The sequence below is a fragment of the Polypterus senegalus genome, chromosome 11 (assembly GCF_016835505.1).
Source record: "Polypterus senegalus isolate Bchr_013 chromosome 11, ASM1683550v1, whole genome shotgun sequence".
Lineage (NCBI taxonomy): Eukaryota > Metazoa > Chordata > Cladistia > Polypteriformes > Polypteridae > Polypterus > Polypterus senegalus.
Genome location: NC_053164.1, coordinates 165162856 through 165188366, shown reverse-complemented (window position 1 = coordinate 165188366; position 25511 = coordinate 165162856). Strand labels below are relative to the sequence as shown.

At 39.4% G+C, this 25511-nt stretch overlaps 1 protein-coding gene across 5 annotated transcripts in view; it reads left to right on the top strand.

Moving 5' to 3' along the window:
* Positions 1–24496, top strand: part of tbc1d30 (TBC1 domain family, member 30) — a 122679-nt gene extending 98183 nt beyond the window's left edge. For 3 of the 5 annotated variants that reach the window (XM_039770029.1, XM_039770031.1, XM_039770032.1), the window contains 3 exons: positions 13221–13427; positions 17178–17237; positions 21178–24496. In XM_039770029.1, coding sequence (XP_039625963.1) covers positions 13221–13427; positions 17178–17237; positions 21178–21959 — 1049 coding nt within the window. In that variant the 3' untranslated portion in view covers positions 21960–24496. The remainder of the gene's footprint in view (positions 1–13220; positions 13428–17177; positions 17238–21177) is intronic. The other 2 variants (XM_039770030.1, XM_039770033.1) reach the window with 1 other exon arrangement.
* The last annotated feature ends 1015 nt before the right edge of the window (positions 24497–25511 follow it).

Here is a 25511-nt window from a genome sequence, read left to right as displayed (position 1 = left end):
CTCCTGTACTCCACTCCTCACAAGCTCCTTCCTCTTCCACCTGACTCTGGCACCTTGAATAGGGTGAGGCAGCCCCTTTTATAATGCACCCGGATGTGCTCCAGGTGCTCCCCGATGATCTCCCGCAGCACTTCCTGATGTGGCGGAAGACCTGCATGGGCACCCGGAAGCACTCTGGATGTACCTGCTTCCTGGTTCAACAGCACTTCCTTGTGTGGCAGAAGTGCTGCGTTCCAAGGCTCCTTAGTCCTTCGGTTGCCCCCAGCGATGGCCACGGATCCCCACTGGGTTGAGCCTTCCAGTTCCATAGCTCCCACACAATCCAGGATGGCAGCCCTCTTGCATCCTGGGTAAGGAATTGCCCCTCTTCCAGTCACCTGCTTCTCTAGGCCTCCTGGTGAGGCAAGTTCCCCAGCCATCTATCACAATATACACTCACCTAAAGGATTATTAGGAACACCATACTAATACAGTGTTTGACCCCCTTTCGCCTTCAGAACTGCCTTAATTTTACGTGGCATTGATTCAACAAGGTTCTGAAAGCATTCTTTAGAAATGTTGGCCCATATTGATAGGATAGCATCTTGCAGTTGATGGAGATTTGTGGGATGCACATCCAGGGCACGAAGCTCCCGTTCCACCACATCCCAAAGATGCTCTATTGGGTTGAGATCTGGTGACTGGGGGGGCTATTTTAATACAGTGAACTCATTGTCATGTTCAAAAAACCAATTTGAAATGATTCAAGCTTTGTGACATGGTGGATTATCCTGCTGGAGGTAGCCATCAGAGGATGGGTCCATGGTGGTCATGAAGGGATGGACATGGTCAGAAACAATGCTCAGGTAGCCCGTGGCATTTAAACGATGCCCAATTGGCATTAAGGGGCCTAAAGTGTGCCAAGAAAACATCCCCCACACCATTATACCACCACCACCAGCCTGCACAGTGGTAACAAGGCATGATGGATCCATGTTCTCATTCTGTTTACGCCAAATTCTGACTCTACCATTTGAATGTCTCAACAGAAATCGAGACTCATCAGACCAGGCAACATTTTTCCAGTCTTCAACTGTCCAATTTTGGTGAGCTCGTGCAAATTGTAGCCTCTTTTTCCTACAGTATTTGTAGTGGAGATGAGTGATACCCGGTGGGGTCTTCTGCTGTTGTAGCCCATCCGCCTCAAGGTTGTGCGTGTTGTGGCTTCACAAATGCTTTGCTGCATACCTCGGTTATAATGAGTGGTTATTTCAGTCAAAGTTGCTCTTCTATCATCTTGAATCAGTCGGCCCATTCTCCTCTGACCTCTAGCATCAACAAGGCATTTTCACCCACAGGACTGCCGCATACTGGATGTTTTTCCCTTTTCACACCATTCTTTGTAAACCCTAGAAATGGTTGTGCGTGAAAATCTCAGTAACTGAGCAGATTGTGACATACTCAGACTGGCCCGTCTGGCACCAACAACCATGCCACGCTCAAAATTGCTTTAATCGCCTTTCTTTCCCATTCTGACATTCAGTTTGGAGTTCAGGAGATTGTCTTGACCAGGACCACACCCTTAAATGCATTGAAGCAACTGCCATGTGATTGGTTGATTAGATAATTGCATTAATGAGAAATTGAACAGGTGTTCCCGGACACAGACAGACGGACAACGGTTTCTCACCCAACACACCCATTTATTTACAATATTTTCAACCCCAGTGCCTCCAGCACCGATTCCCCCAATGTCCAGGCCACACAGTTCCACTGCCTTTCTCCTGGCCGCCTCTAGCCCTCCCTCCAGCTCTGTCCTATTCCACCCGACTTCTGCCGATGACTGGAGGGAGGCGGCTCCTTAAGTAGGAACCTGGATGGGCTCTAGCTGCTTCCCGGCACTCCCCTTTGGACATATCCCTGTGTGGCGGAAGTGCCGGCTGTGCACCCGGAAGCCGTCCGGGTGTCTCCTGTCTTCTTCCCCAAAGCACTTCCTGGTGTGCCGGAAGTGCTGGGCTCCAGGGTTCCTCAGGCACCGGGGCGCGGCCTGGTGGTGGCCACGGGCCCCTACAGGGTTGGGCTTCCAAGCCCTGTACCCGAGGCCCCCAACATAACCAGGACGGACGCCCCCTCACGTTCTGGAGGAGACACAAGCCCTCCTCCGGTCCTCCTGGCTGTCCCAGCCGGGGACCACAATATATATATATATATATACACTGCTCAAAAGAATTAAAGGAACACTTTTTAATCAGAGTATAGCATAAAGTCAATGAAACTTATGGGATATTAATCTGGTCAGTTAAGTAGCAGATTGGGTTGTTAATCAGTTTCAGCTGCTGTGGTGTTAATGAAATTAACAACAGATGCACTAGAGGGGCAACAATGAGATGACCCCCAAAACAGGAATGGTTTAACAGGTGACTGACATTTTTCCCTCCTCATCTTTTCTGACTGTTTCTTCACTAGTTTTGCATTTGGCTACAGTCAGTGTCACTACTGGTAGCATGAGGCGATACCTAGACCCTACAGAGGTTGCACAGGTAATCCAACTTCTCCAGGATGGCACATCAATACGTGTCATTGCCAGAAGGTTTGCTGTGTCTCCCTGCACAGTCTCAAGGGCATGGAGGAGATTCTAGGAGACAAGCAGTTACTCTAGGAGAGCTGGAGAGGGCCATAGAAGGTCCATAACCCATCAGCAGGACCAGTATCTGCTCCTTTGGGCAAGGAGGAACAGGATGAGCACTGCCAGAGCCCTACAAAATGACCTCCAGCAGGCCACTGGTGTGAATGTCTCTGACCAAACAACCAGAAAGACTTCATGAGGGTGACCCAAGGGCCCCATGTCCTCTAATGGGCCCTGAGCTCACTGCCCAGCAGCATGCAGCTCGATTGGTTTCACCACACACCCTTTATTATATACAATATTTACAAACTTTGTGCACTACCAACCCCAGTGCCTCCTGCACCGATCCCCCAAAGTCCAGGCCACACAGTCCTTTTGTCTTTCTCTCTTGGCCGCCTCCAGTCCTCACTCCAGCTCCGTCTTCCTTCCTCCTGACTCTCGCCAATGACTGGAGGGAGGCGGCCCCTTTTATGGGAACCCGGATGGGCTCCAGCTGCTTCCCGACACTCCTCCGCAGACATGCCCTTGTGTGGCGGAAGTGCCGGCTGCGCACCCAGAAGCCGTCCGGGTGTCCCCTGTCATCTTTTCCCCAGCACTTCCTGGTGTGGCGGAAGTGCTGGGCTCCAGGGCTGTTCAGGTAGCAGGGCGCCACCTGGCGGTGGCCACGGGCCCCTACAGGGCTGGGCTTCCATGCCCCTTACCCGAGGCCACCAACATAACCAGGGCGGACACCCCCTCGTGGTCTGGTGGAGGTACAGGCCCTCCTCCGGTCCTCCTGGGCGTCCCGGCCGGGCTCCTGCCTCGGTCGGATGTGGTAGATGATGGTCTGGAAGTGGGCCGCCGCCTGGCAGGGACCATGGGCCCCTATAGGGCTGGGCTTCCGTGCCCTCTACCCGAGGCCACCAGCGTAACCAGGACGGACGCCCCCTCGCGGTCTGGAGGAGGTACAAGCCCTCCTCTGGTCCTCCTGGCGTCCTCGGCCGGTGCCACAATATACAGTATATATATATATATATATATATATATATATATATATATATATATATATATATATATATATATATATATATATATATATATATATATATACAGTACTGCTCAAAAAATTAAAGGAACACTTTTTAATGAGAGTATAGCATCAAGTCAATGAAATTTCTGGGATACTGATCTGGTCAGTTAAGTAGCAGAGGAGGTTGTTAATCAGTTTCAGCAGCTTTGGTGTTAATGAAATTAACAACAGGTGCAGTAGAGGGGCAACAATGAGATGGACCCCCAAAACAGGAATAGTTTAATAGGTGGAGGCCACTGACATTTTTCCCTCCTCATCTTTTCTGACTGTTTCTTCACTAGTTTTGCATTTGGCTACAGTCAGTGTCACTACTGGTAGCATGAGGCGATACCTGGACCCTACAGAAGTTGCACAGGTAGTCCAACTTCTCCAGAATGGCATATCAATATGTACCATTGCCAGAAGGTTTGCTGTGTCTTCTAGGACAGTCTTAAGGGCATGGAGGAGATTCCAGGAGACAAGCAGTTACTGTAGAAGAGCTAGACAGGGCCATAGAAGGTTCTTAATCCATTAGCAGGACCGGTATCTGCTCCTTTGGGAAAAGCAGAACAGGATGAGTACTGTCAGAGCACTACAAAATGAACTTCAACAGGCCACTGGTGTGAATGTCTCTGACCAAACAACCAGAAAGACTTCATGAGGGTGACCCAAGGGCCCCATGTCCTCTAATGGGCCCTGAGCTCACTGCCCAGCAGCATGCAGCTAGATTGGCATTCTCCATAGAATACCAGAATTGGCAGATGCACCACTGGTGCCCTGTGCTTTTCACAGATGAGAGAAGGTTCACCCTGAGCACGTGACAGAAGTGAAAGGGTCTGGAGAAGCCATGGAGAACATTATGCTGCCTGTAACATCATTCAGCATGAGCACTTTGGTGGTGGGTTAATGATTGTCTGGGGAGGCATATCCATGGAGGGTCACACAGACCGCTACAGGCTTGACAAAGGCACCTTGGCTGCCATTAGGTATCAGGATGAAATCCTTGGACCCATTGTCAGACCCTATGCTGGTGCAGTGGCTCCTGGTGCACGACAATTCCTGGCCTCATGTGGTGAGAGTATGCAGGCAGTTCCTGGAGGATGAAGGAATTGATACCATTGACTGGCCACCACACTTTCCTGACCTAAATCCAATAGAACACCTCTGGGACATTATGTTTTGGTCCATCCAATGCCACCAGGTTGCACCTCAGACTGTCCAGGAGCTCAGTGATGCCCTGGTCGAGATCTGGGAGGAGATCTCCCACAACACCATCTATCGTCTCATTAGGAGCATGCACCTTGTTGTCAGGCATGTATACAAAAACACAGGGGCCATACAAAGTGCTGCGTGCAATTTTGAGTTGCTGCAATTAAATTTTGGCAAAATGGACTAGCCTGCCACATCATTTTTTCACTCTGATTTTTGGGGCGTCTTTGAATTCAGGGCTCTGTAGGTTGATCATTTTCATTTCCATCAAGCGATGTGGCATCCTTTCGTTCCTAACACATTACCCAGTCTATATCAGTATAGATATCCAGGAGGATTTCTTTTTCCCATTGAGATCTGATGTGTTTTCAAAGTGTTCCTTTAATTTTTGAGCAGTTTATATATATATATATATATATATATATATATATATACACTGCTCACAAAAATTAAAGGAACAGTTTTTTTATTTGGCCTGGCATGAAATCAATTAAACCTGTCTGATAATTTTCTGGTTGTTTAAGCAGCTGAGGTTAATCACTTTCAGCTGTATTGGTGTTCATGGACTTAACGACAGGTGCACTAAAGTGGCAACAATTAGAAAACCCTCAAAACAGGACTGGTTTTTACATGTGGAGGTCATTTCAAGTTTCTCCCTCTTGACCTTTTTTGGCTGGTTTTCCACTCGTGCTAGTTTTGGCTTGAGTAATCATCTCTACTGGCAGTATGAGGTGATTCCTTAACCCTACAGAAGTTGCACAGGTTGTCCAACTTCTCCAGGATGGCACATTCACACGTGCTGCAGCAAGAAGGTTTAATGTGTCTCCCAGCACAATCTCAAAAACATGGAGGAGATTTCAGGAGTGTTGTTCTCATATCTATCTATATATATCTATATATATATATCTATATCTATATATATATATATATATATATATATATATATATATATATATATATATATATATATATATATATATATATATATATATATATATATACTACTTGGCAGAGGAGAAGTAGTGTGTTAAAGAAGGAAAGAGAAAGAAAAGGAAACATTTTAAAAATAATGTAACATGATTGTCAAAGTAATTGTTTTGTGTATTTGGCGCAGCGTCACAAAGTTGTTTTGTAGCTGCATCAGAAAATGTACCACGACGTCTGACACGCCTCCTTTTTATTGTTTTCTCACAGCTTGGATTGCTGCTGTCATACACACACACACACACACACACACACACATACATACATACATACATACATACATACATACATATATATATATATATATATATATATATATATATATATATATATATATGTGTGTATATATAATGTAGATAGGGGTGTGTGTGTGTGTATATATATATATATATATATATATATATACATATATATATATATATATATATACATATATATATATACACATATATATATATACACATATATACATATATATACACATACATATACTTGTGTGTATGTTTGTATGTGTCTATATGTGTGTGCATAGCTTTGGTCACTGAGTGCAAGGGAAAAATAATAAAATATAGTCTATAAGTTATTAAACAGTAAAACATTAACGTTTTAAGAAGTAAAGCTACATTGAGCACTACTGGAGTGGTTTCGGGTAAACTACATTTTAAAGACTGTGTAACACAACAGGTAAGTAGCTAACAGCAGCTAAAATATATATGGATCATCTCTCAGCTAGTAGATCCCTTTTTGAAAGGCTACACGACGGCTGTGGTATAGAAATTACATTTTCTATGTGACGTTCAAATTTGTGCCTCTGGTAATGTTCCTTACCGGCATTTAAAGAAAATTAGTTTTGTGTCCTCTGCAGTGTTAAGAGAAAGGCTTTGGTTTGGGATAAAAGGAAAAAGGTGTAAAGAAAAGAAAGTTGCCTTTTCTTTTTATATAGTATAGAGAGATGTGTTAAGCTGGCGTTATGATCGCCTTTTGGGGACAGTCGCGGTGGGTCTTGTGTAGACTGGTGAGACGTCCCCGCCATTAATCGGCTGTGATGGCACTGTCAGTCCTCCACTCGTGTGCGTGTGTTCATAATCCGAGCTGAGGACCTCATAATCGTATACGTGCAAACAAAAGTGTGAATGCCTAATATTATTTTGCCGTGGTGTAGAAAAGGGGTCCGTGTTTGCACTTGTCTGGGCTATAGCGCAGGGAGGATGAAAAAATTAAAAGTGCTCACTTTGACTTAAGGCAGAAGCGCAGTCAGCGTCTCAAAGGCGGCACAGCTATGCAGCGCTGGCTGCTCGACTTTGCAGGGCAGGAGGCTACAGTTTTGCAGACACGTTCATGATATCAAAAGTCTCAGCTCTTTGGAGGTCATTCATATCATATATATATATATATATATATATATTCGCTCAGAGCGAAATGAGATGAATGGGAGGGAGATGATGACGCACTCCTCCACCCGCCTTAATTATCAATCCTCCACAAACAGTCTCTCGGAATTTGCATAAGCACAGCCCCTCACCTGCAATTTTAACTTAGTTACAAAGTGATCAAAACTCGTTTATATCCTGCGTACTCTCATTAAATTTGTATCCCGCATTACCCGTGGGCATGACAAACGCCAGCGGCAGCATGTCTATGAACTTAATTTAAACTTTAGGTTTACACGTTCTTTGTTTCAGTAGCAGCACTCATGAATATGGTTGTATATGTCACTTGCCGCTTATTGTTTCGCTGCCTTCTGAATTATATAATGCATGTTTTCTTCAGCGCTTTTTGGAGCTCTTCCTGGTTTTCTACGTGCTGCATTGACAGTCAGTTCACGTGATTACGTGGGAGGCGTGATGATGTCACACGAATCTCCGCCCCCGGCTTCAACTCAACTCCATTACAGTATATGTAGAAAAATAGCTTCCAGTTATGACCATTACGCGTAGAATTTCGAAATGAAACCTGCCCAACTTTTGTAAGTAAGCTGTTAGGAATGAGCCTGCCAAATTTCAGCCTTCTACCTACACGGAAGTTGAAGAATTAGTGATGAGTCAGTCAGTGAGTGAGTCAGTGAGGGCTTTGCCATTTATTAGTATAGATATAAATGTATCATTTTAAAGGAAAAATATGTTGATTCAAAATTTCACGGTGTCAACAAATCCCAAAAAAGTTGGGACAAGTAGCAATAAGAGGCTGGAAAAAGTAAATTTGAGCATAACGAAGAGCTGGAAGACCAATTAACACTAATTAGGTCAATTGGCAACATGATTGGGTATAAAAAGAGCTTCTCAGAGTAGTGTCTCTCAGAAGCCAAGATGGGTAGAGGATCACCAATTCCCACAATGCAAGACTCAAGGATTCCTTAACCCTACAGAAGTTGCACAGGTTGTCCAACTTCTCCAGGATGGCACATTCACCGTGCTGCAGCAAGAAGGTTTAATGTGTCTCCCAGCACAATCTCAAAAACATGGAGGAGATTTCAGGAGTGTTGTTCTCAAAAACATGGAGGAGATTTCAGGAGTGTTGTTCTATATATATATATATATATATATATATATATATATATATATATATATATATATATATATATATATATATATATATATATATATATATATATATATATATATATATATATATATACTTGGCAGAGGAGAAGTAGTGTGTTAAAGAAGGAAAGAGAAAGAAAAGGAAACATTTTAAAAATAATGTAACATGATTGTCAAAGTAATTGTTTTGTGTATTTGGCGGCAGCGTCACAAAGTTGTTTTGGTAGCTGCATCAGAAAATGTACCACACGTCTGACACGCCTCCTTTTTATTGTTTTCTCACAGCTTGGATTGCTGCTGTCATACACACACACACACACACACACACACACATACATACATACATACATACATACATACATACATATACATATATATATATATATATATATATATACACATACCTATCTACATCATATATACACACACACAATTTATATATATATGTGTGTGTGTGTATATATATGTATATAGATATATGTATATAGATATATATATATATATATATATATATGTGTGTGTATATATAATGTAGATAGGGGTGTGTGTGTGTATATACACATATATATATATATATATATACACATATATATATATACACATATATATATATATACATATATACATATATATACACATACATATACTTGTGTGTATGTTTGTATGTGTCTATATGTGTGTGCATAGCTTTGGTCACTGAGTGCAAGGGAAAAATAATAAAATATAGTCTATAAGTTATTAAACAGTAAAACATTAACGCGTTTTAAGAAGTAAAGCTACATTGAGCACTACTGGAGTGGTTTCGGGTAAACTACATTTTAAAGACTGTGTAACACAACAGGTAAGTAGCTAACAGCAGCTAAAATATATATGGATCATCTCTCGCTAGTAGATCCCTTTTGAAAGGCGCTACACGACGGCTGTGGTATAGAAATTACATTTTCTATGTGAACGTTCAAATTTGTGCCTCTGGTAATGTTCCTTACCGGCATTTAAAGAAAATTAGTTTTGTGTCCTCTGCAGTGTTAAGAGAAAGGCTTTGGTTTGGGATAAAAGGAAAAAGGTGTAAAGAAAAGAAAGTTGCCTTTTTCTTTTATATAGTATAGAGAGATGTGTTAAGCTGGCGTTATGATCGCCTTTTGGGGACAGTCGCGTGGGTCTTGTGTAGACTGGTGAGACGCGTCCCGCCATTAATCGGCTGTGATGGCACTGTCAGTCCTCCACTCGTGTGCGTGTGTTCATAATCCGAGCTGAGGACCTCATAATCGTATACGTGCAAACAAAAGTGTGAATCGCCCTAATATTATTTTGCCGTGGTGTAGAAAAGGGGTCCCGTGTTTGCACTTGTCTGGGCTATAGCGCAGGGGGAGGATGAAAAAAATTAAAAGTGCTCACTTTGACTTAAGGCAGAAGCGCAGTCAGCGTCTCAAAGGCCGGCACAGCTATGCACTGTAGCGCTGGCTGCTCGACTTTGCAGGGCAGGAGGCTACAGTTTTGCAGACACGTTCATGATATCAAAAGTCTCAGCTCTTTGGAGGTCATTCATATCATATATATATATATATATATATATATTCCGCTCAGAGCGAAATGAGATGAATGGGAGGGGAGATGATGACGCGACTCCTCCACCCGCCTTAATTATCAATCCTCCACAAACAGTCTCTCGGAATTTGCATAAGCACAGCCCCTCACCTGCAATTTTAACTTAGTTACAAAGTGATCAAAACTCTCGTTTATATCCTGCGTACTCTCATTAAATTTGTATCCCGCATTACCCGTGGGCATGACAAACGCCAGCGGCAGCATGTCTATGAACTTAATTTAAACTTTAGGTTTACACCGTTCTTTGTTTCCGAAGTAGCAGCACTCATGAATATGGTTGTATATGTCACTCGCTCGCTTATTGTTTCGCTGCCTTCTGAATTATATAATGCATGTTTTCTTCAGCGCTTTTTGGAGCTCTTCCTGGTTTTCTACGTACTGCATTGACAGTCAGTTCACGTGATTACGTGGGAGGCGTGATGATGTCACACGAATCTCCGCCCCCCACGGCTTTCGAGCTCAACTCCATTACAGTATATGTAGAAAAATAGCTTCCAGTTATGACCATTACGCGTAGAATTTCGAAATGAAACCTGCCCAACTTTTGTAAGTAAGCTGTTAGGAATGAGCCTGCCAAATTTCAGCCTTCTACCTACACGGGAAGTTGAAGAATTAGTGATGAGTCAGTCAGTGAGTGAGTCAGTGAGGGCTTTGCCATTTATTAGTATAGATATATATGTATCATTTTAAAGGAAAAATATGTTGATTCAAAATTTCACGGTGTCAACAAATCCCAAAAAAGTTGGGACAAGTAGCAATAAGAGGCTGGAAAAAGTAAATTTGAGCATAACGAAGAGCTGGAAGACCAATTAACACTAATTAGGTCAATTGGCAACATGATTGGGTATAAAAAGAGCTTCTCAGAGTGGCAGTGTCTCTCAGAAGCCAAGATGGGTAGAGGATCACCAATTCCCACAATGTTGCGCAGAAAGATAGTGGAGCAATATCAGAAAGGTGTTGCCCAGCGAAAAATTGCAAAGACTTTGCATCAACTGTGCATAACATGATCCGAAGATTCAGAGAATCTGGAACAATCTCTGTGAGTAAGGGTCAAGGCCGTAAAACCATACTGGATGCCCGTGATCTCCGGGCCCTTAAACGACACTGCACCACAAACAGGAATGTATATGTATACAGTGGAACCTCGGTTTGCGAGCATAATTCGTTCCGGAAACGTGCTCGCAGTCCAAAGCACTCGTATATCAAAGTGAATTTCCCCATAAGAAATAATGGAAACTCAGATGATTCGTTCCATAGCCCAAAACTATTCATATAAAAATGATTAATACAAAATATAAAGTAAAATTACATAAAACAAATTAACCTGCACTTTACCTTTAAAAAGAATCATGGCTGGTGTGAGTGAGTTTCTAAACTCTTGTGGGATTCCACCCAACGGAACGACACGCAGAAGAGTGTCCCAAAGCAAGCGCAGTCTCCCAGCGTTGTAGCAGTTCGCTGTATAAGCGTATCCAAAAAGATCGCAGACATGCTGTAAACGCCTGCTGTCGATGGGTGATACAATGAACATTATAAAGATCCCGCTGTAATAAATAACCGCGCTGTTGCTGTTTCAAGCTGAATAAAGCTGATGTTGTTAAAGTACTGAGACTCGGCTTTGTGTTTTGGGGCGCAAAACGGGGACTCGCACTTCACAGCAGACACGTGCGTACGTGCGCACACACACACAGACAGACACACAATGCTGTAGTAAAGAGTATACACTCATACGGCTGTTGACTATATGAGTGAGGCATGCAGACTCAGACGGAGAATAGGAGACGATTGCCCTCAAGGAGAGAGAGAGAGAGAGAGAGAGAGACGGATGGACGGATGCGAGAGAAAGATAAGGAGAGAGAGAGAGACACACACGCCCATAGGGAGGGAGGGAGAGAGAGAGAGAGAGAGAGAGAACAACAATCTGCTCAGTTGTGATCACATGACGCTCAGCAGACAAAGTGTATCCATACTACTCGTATTGCAAGACATTGCTCGTTTATCAAGTCAAAATTCTTTAAAAAAATTTGCTTGTCTTGCAGAACACTCGTAAACCAAGTTACTCGCAAACCGAGGTTCCACTGTATTTGTATATAGCTCTTTATTTTTTGTAATGCCTTTGTATGCTGCATTATATTTTATTATTTTAAACTTTTTCTTATGTTTATCTTTTGTACTCTGTGTTATCATTGTATATTGAGCCAATTCTATGAAGACAGATTCCTAGTACACATTAGTGTACCTGCTCAATAAAGTGAATTCTTATTTTCAATTGGAAAGCTCAGCAGGAATGAAAGCTGGCAGCCATTGCTACCATTCAGGATGAGTTTGGGCACCCTGGTATAGAGTGACTTTAAAGGAGATGCTTGACTAAATAAAATTAAGAATCTAATCACATGAGGAAAGCATGGTAACTAATAATTAAAGTTTTTTTTTTAAACTGGGTTAATAAACTGTGCTAGGAAACTGCCATATAACACATTTACTTTTTAATCAAGGGAGGTCATTATATTTTAAAAAAATAATTCCCTGAGGAATTCTACATTTGTAAATGATTTAACATGATGTCTGCACTTTAGCATATAATATGTGACGCTTTTAAATCTCCATTGTATTTCCGAGGTGTTTTTCTGCTTTTTGAGCTTCAGTTTCCTCACACGTTAGAAGATATTGGTTAGACAAGGAATATTTATTTTGTGTGTTATCGTGTTCTATGATAATTTCCTTCCATTTGTTTTTTTTATAAGCTAATATCACTCCTTAGCAGTAGGTACCAAACTTTTAAATGATGTTTAGAGAGCTTTGAGTAGAAGAACTTTCCTAAATATTTCCACCTAACACAATTAGTTATTATGTTTACCTACAATGACAATAAAAAGATTTTATTTAGACTATATTCTGATTTAGGATAGAAAAGGTTCATCTCAAAAATGTAGATGTACCTTTATTAAGGTTGTTATTTACAAAACACCCCTGACATCACTCATGTAAACTTGGTGTGACTCATACCCAGGCACCCTGTAGCAACAGATTATCTGTAGTAGTCATCACAACCTTGTAGCACTAACCTGAGTTAGGTTTTCTAAATGCTGTGGAGCCCAGTAACAGCGCTGTAATTGGCAAAAAACTCACAGTGATGCAGTAGAAATCTTCACATTACTACTAATAATAAGAAGTGTGATTGGCTAGGGAATAATGTAATTTATTAACCTTTGTGTTCTTATTTCCTCAGACCAAGCAGAAGAAAACAGTGTGCGGAGCAGTAACATTGCAGAGCTGAGTCCAGGCGCAATTGACTCTAATCGCAGTGAATACCAGGCAACTTTCAACAGCATGATGATGGAGAGGATGACCACAGATATCAACGCTCTCAAGAGGCAGTACTCTAGGATTAAACTAAGACAGCAACAGCAGGCCAACCTTATCTACATTAAAGCAGGTAGAGAAAACAAAAAGTCACTTCTTCACTTTATTTTTGCAACTTCTAAATATTTTTCAAATACTTTAAAATTTAGTACATGAGAAGTGATTTCGGAGAATACAGGAGTAATCTATAAACAAGCATTTGAATTTAATGTTGCGTACACTAGGGTAGGGGTTCCTCACGCTCTGAACTTGGGAGCACCTGGGAAGTGAAATTCAGACTTCTAAAAGTAGCATTTAGAAGTTGCTGGCAAAATTGACTAAAGACAGTGTAATCTGATGAAAAACTAAGAATGTATGTATACTATAGTTAAGTCTGTATTAGACAGTTAAGTTACATGATCACAATTCACCAGTTTGAATTTATCAATTATACACTCATCCAATGTATTCTCTGATGAAAGTGATGTTTTTTTCATGTTGATGTATTTTATACTTTTTTTTTACTTTTCAAAATATAAGAAGTATAATTTTGCTTTTCAAGTTTATTCAGATGTAAAAATCAGTTGTATTATAATATGTGTAAATTTTTTTTTTCATTTGTAGTTTTTACATTTTTTTTCAAATTTTTATTAATAATCCACCCCACCCCCTTGGCTTCCACTTTCACCCTGAGACAGCGATAAAAAAAGGAAACAGAAACCAGGCTGAAGGCAGTAATGGCTTGTGCACCCCACAAAGGGGGCCCAAAGGAAAGTAAATGAGAAAAAACGGTAAAAAATAGTGAAAAGGGGGAAAAAACATCATAGACCAGCCTCTAAAAAACTTTATTACAAACCCTGTTTTGGATGGTAGACCTGGAAGCATTATTAATCCACAGAGTTCAAGACGGCGAACATTATAAAATGAAGATTTCAAGACTGAAGAAGTAGCAAGACATTAGATTCTTCCACTGGGTGAAAGTAGTGTTAAGTCCTAGAGGAGAGACAGGAAAGGGAAGGAAAGCATCATGGAGAAGGATTTGGCCATAGTGTCAGAGAGAGATGCCAAGGAACTGAATAGGCCAGAGATGACTAAAAAGGCGTCATTCTAAACCTATGAGGTGGTGCCTCCGTGGGGGTAAGGCAGACAATTTAAATTGCATGAGCTGGTGATTATGATTCGTGAAACATTTTTGAAATTTTGAAAATGATGTTATATCCTGATTTGGGAACTGGAGAAAGGTCAGTAAGACAATTACATACGATTGAGGTCCGAAGGAAGCTTTGCAGAGCAGGGAATGGAAACCGCACCCTTAGCTGAAGCAAATGAATACAAGTGATGAGTATGAATATAGGGGACGAGATACTGAGACTTCACAAGCTCTGAGCTCCTCGACTGCATAAAGGAAAAGTAGTAGAAGGACTGGAGTGGAGATGCCTTACTGTGAGACCATGAGGAGAAGGAAGTCAAGGCCAAGTTATGAAACAAAGTTGTGTGGAGGTGCAATCTTGGCAGTGGGCCCATCAATTTCTCTGCTTTTCCGAAGAGTCGAAAGGACATAAGGCATAACAGTGTTGTTTCTAGTTTCTTTTAATTTTTTTTACTGAACTGCTTGTTTATAAGTTTATAACTTTACAGTGTGGGAATAATTGTTACATGCAAGATGGATTACCAGCTCACTTTATTTCTGACCAATAACACAGTGCAGAGTCTGAGAAACAGAGTGTGTTTCCTGTATCCTGAATCAATGGTGTTTTTTATATATGTATTTTTTGTATAGTGAATTTTCTACAAATATTTAATGAGTTATCTGCCACAAAATCAAATAATGCATGAATATAGATCTGTACTAAAAGTTTCAATACACTGTGAACAAGAGAGGATCTGGCAAATGACAAAATATAGAATGATACTCTTTTTAGAAGTGTTAAAGCACAAGAGTTGATAGATAGAAAAAATATACAAAGTACAAAATAAAGAAAAAAAGTATGAACCAGCTGTCCTTCTGGGGTTTCCCTCTATCTATTGGAGGTTTGGCACATCCAGTTGCCCACTATCTCTGTACCAAAAGTGCTCCCTTTTCCCCTTTCAGCCCTGACTTCTTTTCGTCAAAGAGTGTTTGCCCAAACTTACCTGTCGACATTACACTTAATTGTCCTTTAACTGTAAGGAGGCTTTAACCCAGAGCCATAGTCAGCAGTGCTCCTACTTCTGTTCCAGTGACACCAAACTAGAACTCCTTGTTATAGTTCCTTGTAATCTGGTACCCCTATGTGCTCAGTTGTTCTTAAAAGGTGGGAGAGTTTCTGTCAGTCCCCTGTTAGTCTGAGTCTTTGTGCAAACATCAGCTGGCCTGGAGATTCATGCCTGATCTCATCCCATTTCCTACATGTAAAAAGCAACACTGTTCCTCTTTTGTTTATTTTGGGCCATTAGCAGGTCAACCTCAATGAACTCCATTATAGTTCAAAAAAATTCATAACATTATCTTATATAGTATTTCAAAGCATTGTTCTTGGTGAAGTCACTGGTATTGTTGCATGGTATACCAACACTAAAAAAAAAATTCTAGATTTTTAAAATGCTACTTTACTAGCATTATGTTAAACTCATACTGGCACCTCATGTTCGAAAAACCCGCTAATCAAATTAATTTTTGTATATTAGCATGCTTGAAAACTCCAAGGTCCCCACCTTTGTGTTATAATATCCTTATATGCATGCACTCAAAATTCAAAGGGGAAAGCTTGAATAAGAAATTATCAGCTTCTGACAGACCCTGGTGGAACCAGGGAATAGCATGGAAGTCAGGTTTCCTTGTACCCTTGACATGCAGAGTACAGCAGAGCCTGGTTTTGCGCATGTGTGCGGGCCAGGGAAACAAAGCAGTTGGGAGTCTGGGTAGTTGGAGTTATCCATTATTTGCTTCAGTATCATTTTGATACTAGTACTGTGGTGTAAAAGCTGGTTTTGGCACCAAAGCTAAAATTTTAGTATTGATTCAGTACTAGTCCCTGGTGACAGAGCAAGTTAAACCAACAGCACGCAAGAAATGTTTTGACTATTATAGGCTATTTGACTCTCTTTAGGTTATTATTTTCTCTTCACCTATGTCATCAAGTCAAGATTTCAACTTCACTACACAGTAACATGTTTCTCATTATCACACGCTTGTAAAGAAATATTTCATAAGATTTGTGAGAAATTCACTCCAACCAGCTTCAGTCTGTGCAACTAAAATCCTGTTGAAATTTATTTTAAACTAGCAACTGTTATCCACCATACTTACTGTCCTCATTTTAAACAGTTATCTAGTCACCACAAGGGAGCTTGCCATGTGAGGCTGTCACAGTAGTGAGAATCTGAAAGCAAACATCACTTTTTTGACTAAATTTTAATTAGATGAGTAATAGTATTCCAGCAACAACTGTGGCAATCAACTTGTGTGCAACTTTCATTGGCATTAAATAAGAAGTTATCTAGGTCATTGTACTTTATAAGCACTAAAATGACCCCATATCAAGTGGTAGTAAGCTTGATGGCATTGCTTATATTTAGCACAATGGAACTGCAACCTTGTGATCAAATAATGTGCACCATTGAAACAGAAATATATATAAGAAAAACTGATTTTTAAAATTAATTAAATAAATGGCCCATGATCTGTTTGATTTTTCTTTCAAGTGTTAATTATCATTAATCCCTTTACCCCATTTTTATAAAATTAAATTTTGAAGACAGAATAAAAAGTAATTAAAGAAGAATAAAGGCACCGGCATTTCATAATGTGGCTTTTTTTTTCTTTCCTTAAATATTTTTATCATTTGTGTTTTTGTTTTATTAGGAGCTGAGGAGAAAAAAAATCCTGGGATCATGAGTGGTCCTGGGAGCCAGCTGAATCATGGTACTGAGAATATCTTTCATGTGCTTGAGATGGGGCTTTAACTTTTGGTGGCAGCTTATTTTGCTTTACACAAGAAAAATGGGGAATTATTGCACCAATGAAAGGATGCTAGGGGACCGGTTTTTACAATGGGATATTGATTTTTTTAATAATGCAAATACTTGCTGTTCAGTGATGCATTTCTACAAGCATAATGACATATTGTTGTTTGACAGGGTATACTAATAAAAATTTAATTTAGTAGTTAGTGAAAATGCTCTGGTCTTGCTTATTAATTCTATCTTCCATTTTTAATAATTATTTTGCCTATCCAGGAATGTAATCTAAACCTGCATCCCACTTTTACTAATATTTTTCTTACCACTAACATGTTTCGATGAAAAAGTCAACAAACCTTGTGGGTAAAATTTAACTTTAAGATGAACATTTTAAACTGTATATATACTGTATATAAGGTGTCTGTATGTATGTGTGTGTGTTTGTGTGTGTGTGTATATATAGAGTTTTTCCATTTCATAAGATTTTATGGTTTAACATATTTAGGCATATTTGACCTTCTAGATGGAGCGGCTCGGTGGTGCAGTGGGTAGCGCTGCTGCCTCGCAGTTAGGAGACCTGGGTTCATTTCATAATGAATGGATGGATGGATGACCTTCTAGACCTCAGGATATTCTTATAGTACACTATATTAAAAATCTTTCTTAGTATGTATTCACACATTTAACACCTAAAAGCACAAAGCAAAAGTAAAGGAAGGATGATCATCTCATGAGTGTGTTTCATCAATTAGACAGGAGCCACTCTTGATTAAAAATCATTTGACACCCCAGTTAGATTTTGCCGAACAACATTTAAAGGCCTCTGAGAGCATAACGAAAAAGATTCCCCAGTCTGATAACTGATGCAACTAAAATTGAATTATTTGGGTACAACTCCAAATACTATGTCTAACGAAAACAAGGCACTGCTTACCAACTGCCTAATACGATAACTCCAGTGAAGCATACTGGTGGCAGCATCATGCAACGGGGGTGTTTCTCAGCAGAGAGCTAAAGTTAGAATTGAGAGAGAGATGAAAGCAGCCAAGTACAGAGAGCTATGAGAGGATCTGCCTGTAAGAGTGGGATAAACTGCACAAATCCAAATGTGCATAGGTTGTAGAAACTTACCCTAGAAGTCTCAAAGCAGGAAATGCTGGTAAATGGCCTTCTACAAAGCATTGAATTATAGGTCTGATTATCTTCATAAATGAGAGATTTCAGTTATTGTTTTTTTTAATTTGTTAACCTTTCTGAAAACCTCTTTTAACATTGTCATTATGGGTTATTGAGTGCATATAATATACAATTTTTAGTTTCATAAAATTGTAATTTATAGTTGGTTTTTTTTTCTTCTACGAAAACAGTCCTAACTGGCTCAAATATATCAGAATGATGCAGATTTGGTCTTACTCTTTTCCTAACTTCGGAAACTATTTCTAGCTTCAGGCAAATCGCAGCACACACATCTCGGGGAAAGGCAGAATGATTTGGAAATGCTGGACAACAATGAACTCGTAAATAGATATTGATTTGACAGAGAGAAAATAATATTCATATCAAATGTTTTACATTACATGACCACCTCATTTGTTCAGAGAAGCCATGCACAGTCAGCTAAAATGAAAGTTTTTCTATTATTGTAAAATGCATCTTTTCAGTTTTCTAATGAATTAGGTATGGTAAAACCAACTGCCTCTTGAATTGTGCACCAAACTTTGATTGACCTTGCAATGTGTGTGTTTATACACAGATTCATATATTTCCCCACCACTTCTTGTGAGGTAATGTTAAAGCAAGCTGCGTGCGGGCGTGCATATTGACATACGTATAAAGATCATTACACCAAGTGTGAACAAGCATATGTGAATCACAAGTGATATCACAGAATCAATGCACAAGTGGTCATATATGCAAACTGTATCATAGAGCCAGCATATTACTTTGGAAATATGCATGGCAGGATGAGAGATTAATGATGAAATGTCACATAGGTATGCTGAGCTTTGCATTATATTTACCCCATAACATTAGCATTATATTTTACTAGTCCAGAAATGTTCAAGAAAGTAGGCATAGACTCACAGAAGATAAAGGGGGGATCAAGGAGAGATGCGTGGCACACCACAGTACACTAGAATAGTTAATCTTACAATGTGCTTCACTTGGCCATCAGAGTATGAAACTGATTTTATGAACTATGGCTGTGGATCATTCATTGCTAAATAAACACTCTTACTCGGAGCGTGTGCCTCGATCTCTGAGACTGTTACAGTATTATTTATGATGATGATGCAAAGTGGTAAACAATTGTGCACAATGTAGTGCAATTTCCTACTTCATTATGTTTTCCTTTTTTTTATAATATTTTTATTGTTGTTGTTATTATAGCCCTAAAATTAGTACCAGAACATTATAAATCATCATCATGATTTTCCAAGTAAACTAAAAAAATGTCATCATGAGTTGCACTTGGTGGCTTGGGCTGCTGTAAAATTTGTGATGTCATTCATTCTCAAACACAAATTGTTACTCATAGCTGGAAATAAGTGTAGGATGTTTCATAAATACTTCTAATTTCCTACTCTGTGGTAGGACAAATTCTTATCCTAGTTTGACATTTTTTTTCACTTTTTTTTATTAGTGCAATTGCCAGGAGTGAGTGATTCTGAGAAACGCTTGATAAATGCCAACAGAGATAACCTGATTAAAATAACAGTAATGCCCAGTGCCACCCCAGTACATCAAGAAGAGAAAGATGCTGTTGATGAATGAAATGCCTCACTGACTGCTCCAGTATGCCATACAAAAATCATGAGTCTTCTGCTTTGACTTATAATGATAAGATCATTTCAGAGTTTTAAGGTTATACATCTAAGGCCTGTAGATCCTATACTTGTTTTATTATGAAGACCTGCATCATGTGATTGCAGAGTATGTTTCCTATGACAGGGCCTGAAAGCTTTGCTAGTATTATTATTGCTATTAATTGTACATTATTTCAGAACACAAAAACACATTTTGCAAAGATAAAAACATTTTTTCTTAAAGCTGAAAAAAAGCAAGTAAGTATTTGAAAATGGTCAAGTCAAAGTCCATACCTAAACACTAAAGAAATCCTACAGCAGGAGAGATGTATATAGAAAAAAGCCGTCAAGCTTCACAGTTCTGTAAGGAAACCATGATTGAATTCCTGCCAGGAAGGGGCTGATTGGGTCTTCGAGGAGATGCTTATATCAAGTTTTTTCTATTAAAAAAACCTGCATTTATTAAATAGGTTTTTTTTTATTTATAATTAAAGACACTTCTGCATAAGGATTAGGTGAAGGCAAGATAAGTTTAAATATGCTGAATCATAAAATCTTATACAGCAGAGTCAGTTACAGCAATCAACACTGATACCTAGCATCTCCAGAAGACTGGCTTCAAATCCTGCCCTAGTTACTGTCAGTGTGGAGTTTGAATGCTCTCCACAAGTCTCTTTGTTTTTTCATCCTGGTACTGCATTTATCCTTCCGATATCTCAATGATGGCTATTTCAGTTAAATTGGTAATTCTAAATGGAATGGTGTTTATTTGATTCCAGTGGTGCAGTGATACGCTTTGTGTTCTGGCATTGATTAAATGTTGTGAATGTCTGCTAATTTTTTAGAAAAATACAAATCCTTGCTATTTTGATTTTTGGATAGCATGCATTTGGAACAGGTCATGGTTGTTTTTTTTTTTTTTTTTTCCTGTTTTTACTTACCTGAGCAGTTGTGATGTCAGAGCAATTGTGATGACTGAGCATAACAAATGCACACACATTAATATACAGTATATGTAAATCATTGTTTCTTTTAATGTCTATTGGCAAGAATTTTAAAAAATTACTATATATATGTATTTTTTATATTTTACAGATAAAGGACCCATCACAAGCCTTCTGCCTTCTCAGATTCACCAGACCCCAGTTATAAATCATCTGCTTTTAGGCAAAAAGATTAAATCAAATCAGAGAGGCTCTAGGAATACCATTGTGCACATGCCTGGCACCCATGAAGACCTGAAGTCAAAACTGAATTCTCCATGGCGCACCCATGTGAGGGTGCATAGAAAAAATCTGGCCCGGGCAAAAGGTCAGCTTGGCTACGGAGATACAATAGGGTTAATTCAAGAACAGGGAGATAAAAGCCCAAAAGCAGACTTGATTCATATTCCTGAAAATGTAGTAATTAAGGATGAGAAGGAAGAGGAGGAGGAGGAGGAGGAGGAGAATGAGGTGGTGAAGGAAGATGTGGAAGAGGAGAAACCAGAGAATTCTGGAGAAGAGGCTGAAAGCAAAATACCAGAACAAGTTTACAGGGATGTTAATGCCAATATCACTGAGATGCAGTGTCAACTTGAAGCCCTAGAGCTGAAGCCCAGGGGACTGCCAAACACAGAGCCTACCATGTCAAAGAGTGAGAGGAAGGTGTCAGACTCATCAGGCTCCGAAAGCAACAGCTCTCGAAAGCTGTCCACAGCAGGCTTTGTAAAAGCTCCAGCCTTCAGCCCTTTTCCTAGTGTCAAGCCCCCCAGGAAATCGACAGCAGCTCGTAACCTTGGACTTTATGGGCCTACATCTCGAACACCCAGTGTGCAGTTTCCACAGATAAGCAAAAGTGTGAATCGGTCAGGTAGTAGTGGAACCAAGATACGGTGATGAAGCACCTTTTTTTTTTTTGTTTTGATTTTGGGAGATAATGTAGTTGTATACGCTGTATTAGTATGCAGTAAATCTAGAAGCTGACAGGAGAGCAGACCTAAAGTAAGTGCTAACTTGGCTTAGGGTATTTTGTGGAATCACAGATAGACAAGAACACCTATGGTAGTAGAGAGTGGAGGTGTCTGGGAAGATACTCTGAGCCTCAGCCGTAAACTGACATTGTATTGTAGCTGTCCCTCTAGTGGCAATGGTGGGAACTGCAAGTGAAAGGCACACATGATGTCACCAGGACTACCAGGGTCTAAGAGCACATGTAAAACTGGTCATTTCTGATAGAAGAAACTAATTCTAACTTTCCCACTTGATGAATATGTTGGTTATGTAGCTGTTGCTTAAGGACAGTGGTGCTAATGTTGCATCTTATTCACAAAATTGCAAGTATTCATAATTTACCTTTAAACTTTGCCATAATGTTGCATATTGAGAGAGAGAAAAAATATTGCTAACTATATTTTATATTTAAGTCCAGATATTAGATTGAATATTTGTCCCTGAGCATCTCTTCTAGAAGAGTAAGTTTCCAGACTACATTAATTGTGTGTGTGGGTAATTATTATACTAAGATGGCATGCACGTATTGTCTTTTGCTTTTTGGAAGATCAAGATATTTGCAAGAAACCATTTTTGCACTTTTTAAATTTAGAATAATAAAAATGTTATTCTGATGAAATGTACTCTTTGGCCAGTGTCTGAGCAGATTTAGATTTGGTGTTTCAGTCCACTAAAAAAGTCAAATTACAGCCGGCCTAAATTGCACAGATTCTAAGTTATTAATAATATATAATTTATGGCATTCTTAACAGCATTGCCATATTATGATGTATACTAGTTTATTTGTAAATAACTTTCAAAATGTTGCTGCCTTAGGAGCTGATGATTTTATGATATTGTATACATCTGCAATACTTATGAATTAAAAAAGATCAACTTGGAGGAAAATTGGAAAAATATTCAGAGTAATATCCTTGATACAACAAGAAAAAAAAATAAATGGCATTAAGATGTTTGATGTAAATAAGTTTAGAAAGTTGTGCAACCCAGATGGTCTCTCTATGATGAGGAAAAATGAGCAGACATGCTTTTGTGTGGTGATTTTCTTTCTATTAACAATTAAAGATTCCAATTTGAGTATTTTCCCTATCTCTGAAAGTCTGCCACAAATGAGATTTTTGTTCTTTCAGATTTATCCTGTGTTGTTAGGAACTTTCCAAGTGATACTTATTTCGGACTATTCTGTAGATATTTATGAGTCCATCATGATTTATATGCAAATACATTATGTGCACATTCACATAGGAGAATACTTGAACCCTTCATACTGTTGTAATAACATGATAAAGATTAAAGAGTCTGTTGTTGTCATTAAGTATTCAATTTTGCTCCCTATGCAGTCGTTTAGTTGCATCAACACGTGTCTGCTGCATTTACATGTTTCTCCACTATTCTTGTGCTGGTGTGATATCTTGACCAGTGTTTATGGATAACACAGAGGCCTACTGTATGAACAGTGTTGTACAAGGTCGCTGTGTGTTACCAGTTTTCTGGATTAAAGCATCTTCTGCTGTGGATAAGGTTAAGGGATATGCAGATATTGGTGTTTAGTGTGAAGTGTCCTCAGTAAATTTCCAGAGTTTTGCAGACAATACAAAAAATCTTATAAGGCACCAGAAAAGTGTATCTTTTGTATATGCTTGTTGTCCTGGAATGTAAGTACCAGTCTGCAGCTTGAACTGTGATGACAGGTTGCACAACTGCAGCACAACCGAGGCGTTTAGTACTTCAGGTCTAGTATGTTTGTGTCCACCACATGAACTGTAAACTTGGTTTTATTACACTTTGTTTGACATTTAAAAGCCCCTTCTACTGCCAACTTGAGCATCATTTAAGAGGGACACAGTTGATCTTCAAGATTTTTTTTGTGTCACTTGTCTGATGTGCCAGGTTGCCAACCATTAGTACAATTGTGTACGGTGTAGACGACATGCCTTACTGCCAACAGAGGGGCCAGATATATAATGGTCATCTTAAAGTAGTTATTACAAGTAGGCATGTTCAGAGAAAAGAAGTAGCTTTCTATATTCATATACCTGCAGTTACTCCAAATGTGTCTTCTAGCCTGAGGCAATGTCCCAGCTTCCATCTTTTGTAATTTTTGTGTCCTATTCAACTTTGAAAATTATACTAAATAATTTGGTTAAAAAAGATTATAATATGGGATTATACCTCACCCAAATATTGTTCTGCAACAGCATGCAAGAATATGCGACCACTGCCTGGCTTGTGGCATGAATTCCCAAGAGGAATGATTTTCTGATCAGGATTGTTTACCAGTAATTTCTGTAAATGCAGTCTCATTTTTGTTTGGTTTTGACTGTGATACGGAGCTTTTGTAAATGAGTATATGAAAAAGTGATGTTGAAAATGGATGAATTGAACTGAATGTAAATAAAAATATGCACATTGATGAGCACTTATTTTCACTGTTAACGTCATGTTAGTTTATCTATTAATACTTTGTTGATGATAACATCTCTGGTTATTTTTTCTTTACAACTTGGATCACCTTTTGCATTTTAACAAATGTTTTGCATTTCATCTTTGTCCAAGCGTCCTTTAAAAAGTAGACTTAGTTTCAGTTGAACAGACACGTATTTTTAAATCTAAAATAGCTGGACAGAACAGTACAGGACATTGTTCATTTCCCTTGTGTGCATGGGAATTAGACATGAAGCTGCCTGTTAAAACACAGAGGGTGCCAAGGATTATTGGGTGCAAAACAATGATCAGCAGATGACAAAAGCAGTGAGAAATCTGTGATAATAAAAGGCTAGCTGGTTCATCAGGTCAGGTTAGGTTCGGGAGCATGCAGTGGTGCAGCAACAAAACGGCTCAGGCTCCCAGTTGGCAGCTGGTAAAGGTCAAAATATCAGCAAATCAAAACAGGACAGCGAGAACAGGAGCAAAATGAAATCCCAAGTCAAAATACTAAAGAAAAGTCAAAACCAAAACATCAAAAATTTAACGCTTGGTAATAAACATAACAAGCATTAAAAAGAAATAGCTTTTACATCCACCAATGGATACCACCAAATGTAAATGCTGCTACATATACAGTGTCGCTTCGTGTGAAGTCATGATCCTGTCACCCTATTCATTCCAATAGTATCACGTAAACAAAATCAAGGAGGCAAAGAAAAATTTCAACAAAAATTGCCAAAAAAATATAAAAATTAGATTCTTTAGAGGTCAAACCCTAAAATAAAACTGAACTACATACTGTACATAAAAGTGCACATAGAGTATGCCACACCAGCATACATTGACTGTTAACCATTAAAAAGCAGTCCACCCAGTGGTTATCAATTTCCTTGACAATGTGCTTGATGAAATTATGTGTTTTGGGGATTTGTATTAAGTGGTGTCAAGTTTGTGAAGTTTTCTTTACGTTCAAAAATGTACCAGTGCAGTTTCACATGGGCCACATGTACT